The 12,507-nt window shown below is 46.9% G+C and overlaps 1 protein-coding gene across 3 annotated transcripts in view; it reads right to left on the bottom strand.

Annotated features, from left to right (window-relative positions):
* Positions 1-12,507, bottom strand: part of Tbc1d22a (TBC1 domain family member 22A) — a 297,153-nt gene that overhangs the window by 77,390 nt on the left and 207,256 nt on the right. The window contains exon 12 of one of the 3 annotated variants that reach the window (XM_031352182.1): positions 704-853. The exons of 1 other annotated variant lie outside the window; for it this stretch is intronic. In XM_031352182.1, the coding sequence (XP_031208042.1) occupies positions 704-853 (150 nt within the window). One more of the 3 variants, XM_031352191.1, reaches the window with a different exon arrangement.

Raw genomic sequence — 12,507 nt, 5'->3', positions numbered from 1 at the left:
CACTTTAAAAAGGATTTCTTGGCTTTTTTTTTTTAAATGTATAATTTATAACACAGAAACCTATGCATGCTGCTTGATGAGTTTTGCAGAAAGAATTCACCTGTGGGGTCTGCATCCCTGTCAAGGTGAAGAATCTGTCATGGCACCAGGAGCCCGACCCAGGGAACACACTTTGACTCCTATCACCTGATCATTCTGTCAGTTCCAGAAGGTCCTACTTGGGCCAGTGTGCTCTGTTCTTGGCATCCTAGGCCAGCACAATGAAGGAGACTCTGCTCTGCAGCTGCAGAGCTCTGTGAGGTCCACAGAGACCTTGTCCGGTTGATGTGCACTTGAGACTCAGCAGGTGTGAGCTCTGTGAACATGAGCTCTGTTTTATGAATATAAACATGTGTTTCTTATAAAAATCAAGAACAAAAACAAGACCCCTGGGAGACAGAGCTGCTGAGTCACAGTGTGTGTGTTGGGGTGTTTCTGAGAAACTCCGTTTCCTATCATGGCAGGCATGCTCCTGACTTGTGTTACTGTCCTCGCTGATCACTGGCTGGCTATACGGAGTGTGCACACCACATGTTACTGAGGTTTCAGTGTGATTTCCCAGGTGACTAATGATGCTCAGTGTTTTTTCAGGTGTTCACTGGCTGGCCATCCATCTTTTAAGAATTATCTGAACACTTTGATTGTTGTTAAGTTGGGTACTTACCTCGTAAACATCGGGGGTGAGGGACCCTCTGTCGCATCCGTATTGTGCATCCTTCCTCACAGTCTTCCTCCTGACTACTCTGGCCTGGGTTTTCTCTCTCCACTCCATCACCTCCTCATGCCCGCACACTGTCACCACTGCAGCCAAGACCTTGAAACCAAGAGGATAAATCCTCCTTCTCAGGTCTTCCTTCAGGAATGACATTCTCTTAGATCCTCTGCAACTCTGTAGAAATTTTACAAGACTCCTGCCACTTTCTACCCAAAACTTTGATACAAATTTGAGATGCCAGTGGTTCTACAGAGCAGTTTGAGAGGACTAGCACACTTATATATACTAAGTCTTCACTCATCAGTATGGGAGGACTAACACACTTACACTAAGTCTTCACTCATTAGTATGGTACCATGTACTCAGGTCAGTTTCAACAGCTGCAGTGTGACACAGGGTCTAGTGTGAAGGTCTTGAGTAATTTCATTTGAATATCTCCCTATATATTTTTATGGCTATCCATGTAACCTATGGTATTTGGCTCCAAAATGTTATTTTCCAATTGTTCACTTCTAATATACACATCCAACCACATCTAACATACTGACCTTGTATCACATGTCTCTTTTGGCAAATTCTTTATAATTTTCTAAATATGCTATAAACAAAGTTCAACTCAGGCTCTTCCAATACACTCTTTTCAATTTGCTTTTGTGCCTATCTGGCTCTGACTGTCTATCTGGCTGTCTGGTTACATGGCTATGTGGCTGTCTGGCTTCCTATGTGGCTATCTGACTGTCTGGCTATCTGACTGTCTGGCTCTCTGGGTGTCTGGTTATCTGGCTTGTCTGGCTCTCTAGATGTCAGGGCTATGTGGCTGCCTGGCTGCCCAGCTCTCTGGTTGTCTGGCAGCCTGGCCTCCAAAACAACACTGAAGGTAAATAGCAAGAACAAACATTACTGACCTGTTCTCGGCGTGGGGAAAAGCATTTGACCTCACCAAGACCAACCCTGCAAATCCCTTACTGTCTTTGTACATAGCTTCTTCTTTGTCTAGCTAAGTCATAATTTTTACTTGAGTGGGCACAGAATTTTGTCAACTGCTTTTTCTGGATCTATTGATGTAATCATAAGGTTTCTTCCTTTATTGTGTTAATGTGGTCAATTACATTGATGGATCTTTGAGTGTTGAGTGAACCTGGCATGTCTGGGGTAAATCCCACACAGTCATGATGTAGTGCCACTTTTAGACATTAGGAGAGCCAATTTGCTAATGCTTTCTTGGGGATTTTGGCATCAGTGTTAATGAGAGATGTTGGTTTCTAATTTTCTTATAATGTCCTTGTCTCTTTTTGGTGTCTGAGTTATGCTGACTTGCAGGAAGTGGAAAATGCCATGCCTTCTTCTATTCTCTCAAAGACTCTCAGTAGTCCCCAGTGAAGTCACCTGAGTGTGTCATGGTCACTTGGAAGGGCTCTTAATGACAAATCTTTTTAGTGGCCTTCAGAAAGCCTGAGCAGGCTCCGTAAGTGTTAGTACTAGCCACTCACTACCTTTCTCATTTCATGGAGTTCTAGCCATGTTCCCTCTGCCATTCCTGCCACTCACTACCTTTCTCATTTCATGGAGTTCTAGCCGTGTTCCCTCTGCCATTCCTGGGCTGTCAGCCCTCCCCATCCCTCATTAGCCTAGCTGGAGATATTTTATTTAGATGTTACTCAGCTTTTGATTCTGGTTGGTCCTTATTGGCTGCCTGGCTCTATTTCACTGAGGTCTGCTCTCTCTATTGTTTCCTTCCTTCCAGTTCCTCTGAGTTTAATTTCTGCTTTTCTCCCCAGCTGCTAAAGGTAAGGTTAAAACGATCAATTTTAACTTTTGAATGTGTGCACCTAGAGGCACACGTGAGCTGTCAGTGCAGTGAGCTGTGGCCACAGACGTAACTGCACTCTAAGGTAGTCACCCTCTCAGCTGAGATGTGCCCTCATTTCCCTCTCACTATTTGACTCATGAACTAGGCCGGAAGTGTGGTGCTAGGGATCTCATTAGAATTTGGGGAATATGTAGATAGGTCTCTGTCTGGTTTTTAATTTAATTCTCTCATAGCCAGATACACTTTGTCAGGTTTCAGTCCTTTCAAACTATGCACAGACTTTGATGACCCAAGAAATAGATCAGCTTAAGTGGCTGGCAATGAACCCTTGGACAGAGGCTGTGGGGACCCAGCATCTCCTCGTGAGCTGCTAGTGGGACCTGCAAGCTCTCTGAGCATGTCACTTGAATCCTGGATATTTTTACTGAATTTTGGCCCATTCATCCTATCATCCAGTCGATCTCTAGTTTTGGTTTTTCTGCTCTTTCAGGTGTTTTATAAACATGTCTTTAGGGTTATGGTTTCCTGGTGAGCAGAACATGTCAACATTAGAAGCGGTCTTTGTTTCACTTGGGTAGCCTGGAGTCTCCTTCACCTGAGAGCAACACAGCCAGCATTCTTTTGACAAGCACTGCAGGCCTTCTCTCTCCTCCTACATCATGACATGAAGGTGTAGCCCATGACTGGGTCTTGTACCTTTCCGGGTGGTTACCCCACCTACATTTAGCGTTACGGTAGTGTGTACTGTTTCTTCTCTATTCCTTTTGCTGCCTTTATTTCCTGTCCATTTTGGATTTTAAACAAACAAACAAACAAACAAAGTATCTTGGAGCTAGAGAGATTGCTTATTGTTTAGGAGTGCATTCTGCTCTTACAAAGGACCCAAATTCAGTTCAGTTCCTCCTGTGCATATTGGACATCTCCCAACCACCCATAACTCCAGCTCCAGGGGCTCCAACACTTCTGGCCACCACAGGCACTCACATGTACAGACACACACACAGAAACATATATGTGTATATTTTAAAATTCTGGTATTTTCTCATCTTGTCTGCTGCTATTTATAACCACTTTGGTTAGTTAGCAGTTGCTATAGGGTTTGAACCACATGGCCATGACCCACCTGAACTCACCCGTTGGTCATGATGAAGCTGCGCCTTAGTGGGGTCCCCTTTACTTACTCATTTCTTTCCCCTTGCACTACTGTAAAACTGTATCTATGAATGATTTCAGGGCTTATATTTGTTTTCAATGAACAGCTGCCCATGTCACAACATTCTAGGATGGACCTTCAATCTTTCTCTACAGCAATGGCTGCCCATCGCTCACCTCACTCTGCAAGAACAGCCGCACGCCAAGCTTAGTCCTGCTCCCATGTGCATGTGTAAGGGGGAGGTGGGGATCTCCACAGTCAAATACACAGTGACTGAACACTCTGGCACTCACTCTTGCTAGTCCAGGGCAGTCCTGATGATCTTGATCAACCACAGCCAGTAGCTCAAAGGCAGAGCTCTGACATATGAAGGGATGCTGAGTAAACACAAGAAGACATTTCCTAGATTACGTGGGTCAGAATTAAGGTGACACCATGGTGAGGACAACTCTTCCTGCCACCACAGGTGACACAGTAGAAGTTAGATGCTTAGGCCAGAAGGACATAGCAAAAAACACGCTACTGGGTAGAAGGCTTCCTTCAACACAATGACCAAGTCCCATGCTCATTTGCAAAGGGTGGAAAATGTCCCACATTCCTGTCCCTACCCCAGGCATGGCACAAACAGGAGCCTTACCCACAGCTGTATCCAGAAGGGAATGGTTTAGAACCAGTGCACCAAGTAAGGTTGAGGATGTGGGTGCCTACCATACTTCCTGTGTGAGCCACGGAGGCTTCAAAATGGCTTTGATTTATTCAAAGTTAATGGCAGCAATAACAGGCTGTAGGAACCTCTCAAAGCTAAGCATCTCAGCTTCATCTGGTGAGCACAGCAAGCATCAGGAGAGTGGTAGAATGGCCTCTAGATGGCATGGAGCCATGGCCCTCAGCTACTGATGGACAACAGACCAAGGACACCATCAACTCCACGGGAGCCAGAGGTCAGTGTGCACAAGTGGGCACTGTAACAGCTGTGGGTCTGTTTTCTTAAAACCTACACAGAAGAGCAAATTTTTCACTTGAGCGGCTGTAGCTTAGGAGCCATGGCAGACAGATTTCACCAATAAGCCTGTTTCTCTTCAGAGAAAAGAAGCAGGAGTTGCCCAGAGAGAGTTAAGACTAGGCACTAACACAGTGCCAGCTTTTAGCATTGCTGGAGTTGCCATGGTAACCCTGGTAACCAAGATATTGACTCTAGCCAGTGGTTTCTCCTACTGGATGTGGAGACACATGCCAGGGAGAGTCCACAGGGCTCTTCTGAGCCATCCCAGCTAGCTGCCTGCAATCTGTTTCCTTCTAAGACAGGGCTTGTTGTGGCCAGTTGTCAGAGGACTGGGGGATGGGACACAAGCACTGTCATACCATCACCAAATGGCTATGGACTAGGAATGCCAGGCAGGATATCTAACTTCAACACCGCTTCCCTCCCTGTGTCCTGCTTTAACATCTGCTTCTCAGACCCCTCCCTGCCTCCATTAACCGAGTCTGGGTGACAGATCCCTTGTGACTCCATGGTTCCATGCAGCACAAGCAGGCAGGCAGAGCTCAGGTGAGACCTTTGAGGGGTCTGGGTCCTTCTGTGTCAGTGATGGCACGTTGTCTGTATCATTTGTAGGTTTGGGTCTTTCCTGCTCCTTGGCTGGGATGCTGCAGTGTTCCCAGCAGAGAAGGCTGGGTAATGAATACTCAAAAGACGTGATGTTATTGAGTTCATAAAAATGCCAACAGCTCAGAACAAATTCCATACTTCAAGAGTACGAATAACAATCCTTGTTTGCCTCAGCCTCTAGCATCATGCAGAAGTAGTTTCTAGGAGTGCATGCTCTCCTGTTTCCTCTGAGTTTTCTGGGTCATATGTATTTCTTCACCCAGTCTATACTTCTGTCTCCACCATTAGAAGAGTCTTTGAGTATCATTTTCCCTGAAATAATTTGTTATCCATCATTTTTATGTCAGCGTTAAATTTTAGGAGAGAATTGAGAGAGATAGAAAATCTACTGCATATTCTAGCCCCAAAGAAATGCCTTAATAAATTCACAACTTTTCAGTTTTACATTCAGGTTGGACCTCAGAGCCAAAATCCTGCCTAGCATAGTCTGCCCTTCACACAGGGGCACGGGGCCAACTCCCCAACTGTCTGTAGCCCAGAGATGACTCAGGCAGGCCTCCCTTCAGGCAAAGTAGGATTCAAGGGCCCAACCATAAAAGGGATGGCCAGAGGATAGGGCCTCATTGCATCCATCCAAACACCTGCCAGCTATTCACAAGCAAACACCATCAGACACCAGATAGAGTTGGGCTCCTACCATGCTCTGCCCAGCCCTCAGAGGTGCCAGCACACCGGGTCCCATGCTGTGTAATGTCTAGCCAGGCACAATCTATCTGCTTTATAAGATGTCCTGGGTTGTGGATGCGGCAAAAGGTGACTGAGTTTCAGAGCAGACCGCATCCATTGTGTATGTACCGCAGGCCAGGCCCTGGCGAACCTAACCTGGTCCACCACTCTCAGCCACATAAGACCAATCAGGCCCCATGCAGCTGCACATCAAGAGTGAGACAGAGAGAATCAGGCAGAGTAGCCCCAGGGAGGAGGAATAGCCAGCATGGCTTCAATCAACCTCCAGGAATCTGGGCAGCCTCACCCCAACCAAAACAGCTTTCATGATTCCACAAAGTTCTTCAGGGTCGGCCTATCTCTCTTTTTCCTTTCTAATCACAAGAGAACCTGAGCAAGCTCCTGGCCATTGCCCCTGCCATGGCTGGCCTTCCACAGGCACACTATCCATGGAATATTGGCCCTCCTAAAAATATGACATTTTCTATAACACTCTCAGAGACCAAGGGAATATAGGTCTGCTTCCAGCAATAAGCCAAAGTATGTAATCTGCAATACAAACAGGCAGAACACCTCCAGAGACGCCATGCCTGAGCCTGGCCAGACCCAGTGTGCACTTTATCATCACAACCAGGATGACGCACAACGAGAAATCTCCGTTCTGCTTCAAGAAAGAGAAGATTGATGTCCGCCTTATATTGACTCTCTGGACTCTGAAATTCAAATGAGGAAATAACTTTTATTTATTAGGACTGGATCGTTCCTGTTGCTCTTTCCCAGAACCTCAACAAACCACGGCCATAAAGCATTAGCAAGTGTTTCTGGATTGACAGATCAAATCGTGGGATGACTAATAGGCAGTGTTTCATTTGAAAGAAGAGGGAGCAAACACCAGGGCCAGGTCCTTTCCTTCCAGTTACGCTAAAGCAAAAGCAAACAGCCTAAAAGTGGGTACAGGCCACCCATGGAGGACAGACCAGTATAAGAGCAAAGGCCACACTGTTTGCTGGTCCCAGGATCAGAAGGGCACAGAAGGATGCGGCCACGTGGCCTTCTGTGTGTTTCTGGCCCTGCTCTATCTTGTAGCTGTGACACCTCCTTCCTGAGCCTCAGCAGCACCAATGGGAAAGGGGCTCCAAGTTGCATTCCTTGTGGGGTTCTTATGCACAATGTGCTTACGGCAGTGACAGAACTTGAGGCTTGAAATAAGTACAAAATGTTTTTAACTCTACCCTCCAATGACTTTTAAGTTGTCCACTAAAAATTTTAAAGTGGACCATGTGTGGTGGCTCACGTCTATCATCCACACTCAGAAGGCTAAGGCAGGAAGACTGAAAGTTCAAGGCCAGTACTTAACTAAAAAGGAAAAAAACAAACAAAAAAATTCTGTGTAAAAATTATTAAATGCTTAATATAAAGCTCAAATATTTACAAAAGGCCTTGTCACTTTAATGGTGATGTCCTCCCCCACACACATACAAACAAATGTGTACACATTTAGTCTCCCAGCAGCACAACCCCTAAATCATCCTGGTGTGGGCCCCAAGATGATCTAGTACAGCACTGAGAGGCCCCATGTATACCAGGGTCTCCTGAGGATCATACTGCTTCCCAGAGAATCTTGTCCTCTGGCAACTTTCCACCCAACCACTCTGTCACAAGGAAGCTGGCTTTCACGGGTCAGCATCTACGTCAGACTTGGGACAAAAATTCATGTGCAACCTGTGAGTTCTTGCTGAAACTTGGTAAGTTAGTCAAATTAACTCTTCCAAAAACTTGTTTTTGTAACTTTTGTTGTATTATTAGATTTTGCAATAGGAGTTATTTTAACAATGCACAATATAATTAGCCACTTAATGTTATTAAGAGAATTTATGAGCCTTTATGAGTTGAAAAACAGCCCCAAATAGTATTTATTAAGTATCCAAGACTAAAAATAGGGCCAACTGCCTCAGTGAACCACATTTAAAAAAATGTATAGTCACAAATAATATGTCTAATTATGTATTAAACTAATTCTTGCCTTCACCTTTTGAATTTCTAAACTCCTTACCTCATGTATCATTTTAATTATTTTTCCAGTTCATTCCCAGGGAAACTGGCTGATGGGGAATTAATTAATGGGCCCAATAAAGAGGCTGCAGCATCCTTCTCCACAGTCTGCACCCGGGCTCATTTGCATGTCTCCTCTCATTCCAAACAATAGCACTGCTGAGATTTCAGCCTGAAATTGTTAGCTTATTAAAGAGGACACAATCATATCCATCCCCACAGATACTCATCAATTATCGCCTCTTACTGCAACACGAATCCATGAATAGAGCACCCACCAGAGCTCCTGGCCCCCGAGGAGTTGAGACACCACAGGCATGTGAATTCGGCAAGGAACAGGCCACTTGATGGGATGACTGAGGATTAGCTCACAAGAGGTGGGCATGGAGACACATCAGCTCAGTCTTCTGAGGACTTAACTTCCTATGCAACTACTGCCATAGAAACTGCAGGAAAAGCTTGCTGGGAGTGGTGGCACACACCTCTTATCCTAACACTCGGGAAGCTGAGGCTCTGGATTTTAAAAAAGAAAAGAAAGGGAAGGAAAGGGAAGGGAAGGGAAGGGAAGGAAAGGGAAAGGGGGAAAAAAGAAGGAATAAACTCAACTTCCTTTGGTGAAGCCTACTCTCTGGATGGCTAGTAACAGAGTGGGTGCTTGTTCTGTACCCAGCCATGATGGTAGAGACAAGAGGAAGAACAGTGGGAAGCTGGTGCCTTTCCTTCATTAGAAGGCATGCAGAGGGTCTGCCTGCCCAGATGCCACTGAACAGGCAACTGCTCTTCAACTGTGTATAGCCTGCCAGAGCACAGTCTTGTTCGCAAACACCTTGCCTCACACTTGTACAGAATTTGGTCAGGGAGAATCTGCTTGCCAGCCCCCACTCCCTAGAAGACTCCTCCAAGGCTAAGGGCCATCCTCATAGCCTCACTGGTCCTCCCATGTTCCACATATAGCACTGGGAAGAGCCATACAAAGCATGTAGACAGGCAGGTGGACAGGTAGATGAGTGTGAGCCAGACATAGCAATGCTTGTCTGTGGTCCTAGGCAGATCAGGAAAATGAAAAGCCTTGATAGAGCAATAACTGGTCAAATGCTGCAAGGCCCCAGTGTACATGTGTGTTCACATGCTCATTATGTTTTATCTGTTTCTCTCGAGCTACTACATAAAAGACTATGTCCCTTCTTGGGCTTTAGCATCTATCTGGCCTCATACATTCCTATGTGACACTGATAACTCAATAAGAACTCCTCCCATCACGAGGAGCTGTTGACATGGTGAGACAGGGTGTAATGGCCATCTTTGGCAGTTCTCTGCACACTGTGACTTTGCAACAGGTGCCTTCATAGGCTGTGTGCTGACACCATGTGATGTTCAAACAGCCACGCATGGGAAGTACTGCTGAGGGTGGAAAGGCTGAGACCGCCCTTCTGCCAGCTACTACATCCTTCGCCCAGTTTCTGGTGTCTCTCCTAAAAGAAGGAATAGAGGAGGCTACACAATTTATCAATCTAACACCTGGAGAGCTAGAACTAGAGTTCATACTACAGAAGTTTCTGTCTTGAGAGAATGTAGTTAGAATGGCTTTATAAAGAAGTCTAGGATCAGGGACAGCAAGCCAAGAACACTGGCAGCCAGTGGCAGGCAGAAGCACCTAGAGAATCTATCACACCTTTCCTTTAACAGCGCCAGCAGACTCAGGAGGATTTGCAGTTGGCTGTCCAGATGGCACTCGAGCCGGGGCTTTAGGAAAGACAGTGGTGACAGAAGCCATGGGGTGAGATCCAAGCCTCTAGCCCCCTCAGAGAAGGAGCACAGCTGAAAAAGGGGGCCAAGAAGTGTATCTGCTCTGTGATGTGAGCGTGGACACACAAAGAAGCTGGCTGCTCCGGGAATCCTGGCCGCCCAAGGCTCTGAGTGCTCATTTACAGGCGACTGAGTGGCCGGAGATCGGTGCTGTGTTTTGCTTCCACAGCAAGGCCTTGAGCAGGACTGCTAGACATTCTCCCCACTCTCTGCCATATCTGGGAAAACACTCAGGCCTGGGCCACCTCCAGAGTCCTGGGCAGCCAGATGCCTGCTCTCTCCACCTGCTAACTGTCTCATCCAGGTTACCTGTCCCTTGCTTAGGGCCTGTACGCCCCAGCATGTTAGCCATGCCCCATGTAACTCCAAGGGCCATGTCCTTGCCCGCTGCTACTCAGACAGGGAGCAGGCAGTACTGTACCTCTCTAGACAAATGTCAGCTAGTTTTGCCATTCCATGAGTTTGGGGGTCCCATGTAGCAAACCAGCCAGTTCATGAGTCCTTTTGTGTGTGCTTTGATTTATTGAATGTCAGTGGCTTCTTTCTTATGTTGGAACATCACAGCTGGAAGTATTCTAATAATGGTCTGTCACCTTCTCTAACTGCCCTCAATGGGTGCATTTCTTTCTGTGAGCCTGCTCATTGCAAACTAGGGCACATTTCAGACTGGCTCATGGATCAGGGTCCAACATTCATAGGACATGCCCCTAGGATGTACCCGAGGTCCTCAAACTCAATATGCCCATGTATGTCATCATCTTTTCTCCTGAATAGGTCTTTGTACCTGCACCATGCAGAGCCAGAGGGTTGCTTGAGGAATGGATAGGAGAATTTAGAAAGCTACCAAGGAGCCCTTCCTTCATCTCCTCACCCGAGGACTAGAACACATTAGCTCAGAACACTTGCAACTGTTGCCTCTCAGCACTACAGAACAGTACAAGCCAGGCAGGCCGTGGGGAGCTGATGCCAGGCTCCAGAAGCAAAGGTCTGGCGATACCCTTTTCTGCCCTCCCTTGCTGTGTGGAGACAGAGTCTGCAGAGAGAAGGGAACTGGTAATCTTTTAACCTCAGAGCTTCTCACAGACCCCAGCAGCTGCGCGGTTCTGATTCAAGCGTTAGATCCTCTTCCTCTTGCCTACAGCAGTGGCTTCTCCACCGTGCTCATTCTGAGACTCCCACTCCAGAAGAGGGCAGGGGCATGCAGGGCAAGGGAGTCAGCCCAGTGGCTTTCCATCTGCACAGCAGGCCCTGGGGAGGAGCTGGTACCTGCTCTGGAAAGCATGGGTGCCGTGCCCCGAGCAGGTCCATGGGCAAAGCCATAGCTGCTGAGAGGACCTGGCCCATCACTGACCGTCCTCAATATGGAACCCAGACAGACTCAAGCCCAGACTTAAATCACCAGCACTATTTGCAGGGTAGATAAATCCTTCAGCAACTAGCCCTGTATACTGTGGGCAAACGAGTGGGCAGTACATTTCTCAAAGAGACACTGTCAACTTTAGGGAAGAAGTTAGAGCGTTCAAGAGCTAACACCTAAAGGATGTGAAATTTAATTAAAAGGAACTCATTCTCGATGATGCAGGCCAGTGATCCCAAGGAGGGAAGACAAAGGACGGCTGCAGGGTGTCCCTGAGTTTCAGACCATGGGGTACTCCATCTGGTTTAGATAACTGGGTCATGCTTTGTGCTGACAGTGATGACAGAGCCCTGCCAGGCACTGAAGCAGGGGTTATACACAGCCCTGCTCTACAACCAGGAGGGAGGCCAGGCCTCTCAGGTGACACAGGTTTATTTGCAACAGTGCATTCATAGCTACAAGAGAAAGAACACTGTTTTCCTGAGGCCAAACTGCCACTCTGTACTTAACTGAAGCACCATCAGGTGGAATGTTGGATGGTACCGATGGCTCCTTTCTGCCACTAGCCAGGCTTACTGTCTGTATTCATTAGCCCAGTCTGGACTGACCTCCATGGGCACTTTGGATTTCCAAACTGTGTTACTAACACAAAAGGAGGAAGGTGCCCAGCAGGAGCTGTAGGGAGGAAGGTCCACCTGCTCAGACAGTGGCATCAACCATAGCAGAGGGCCCCATGTGGCAGTGTCTACAGCAGGCCCTGGGCCAGAAGTGTCTGTGTGTCTCTACCTGTGTCTCCAGAAAGTGACACAAAGGGATACTGTGAAAGTGAGTGTTAGAAAGCAGGGTCTGTGCAGTTCTAAGAAAGGGGCATGCTTCCTTGGGGATATGCTGTGTGGTGGTGCTGCAGTCCAATGGATGACTTCAGAAGAAGAAGCAATATAGACATTCACACAGAAGAGGCCATGTGACACTCGGGACAGAAGTGGGAGGGATCCTACCGTGGGCGGGGAGCCTGGGGAGGATCCTCCTGCTAAGCCCTTATTTATTTCATTTATGGTGTGTTGAGGGAGTGCGAAGAATGTATGAGAGTGTATGTGTATGTATGAACGCTGTCCATGTGTGGAGCCTATCCAGAGACTTGAGGAGAGTATCAGGTGTTCCGACGCTCTTTATTTCTTTGAGGCAAGATCTTTCTGTGAACATAGTACTGGCTTTTCTTTTCTTTTCTTATTCTTTTTTT

The sequence above is a fragment of the Mastomys coucha genome, unplaced genomic scaffold (genome assembly GCF_008632895.1).
Source record: "Mastomys coucha isolate ucsf_1 unplaced genomic scaffold, UCSF_Mcou_1 pScaffold11, whole genome shotgun sequence".
NCBI classification, from domain to species: domain Eukaryota; kingdom Metazoa; phylum Chordata; class Mammalia; order Rodentia; family Muridae; genus Mastomys; species Mastomys coucha.
The sequence above is the reverse complement of the archived record's forward strand: the minus strand, read 5'-3'. Positions and strand labels throughout refer to the sequence as shown.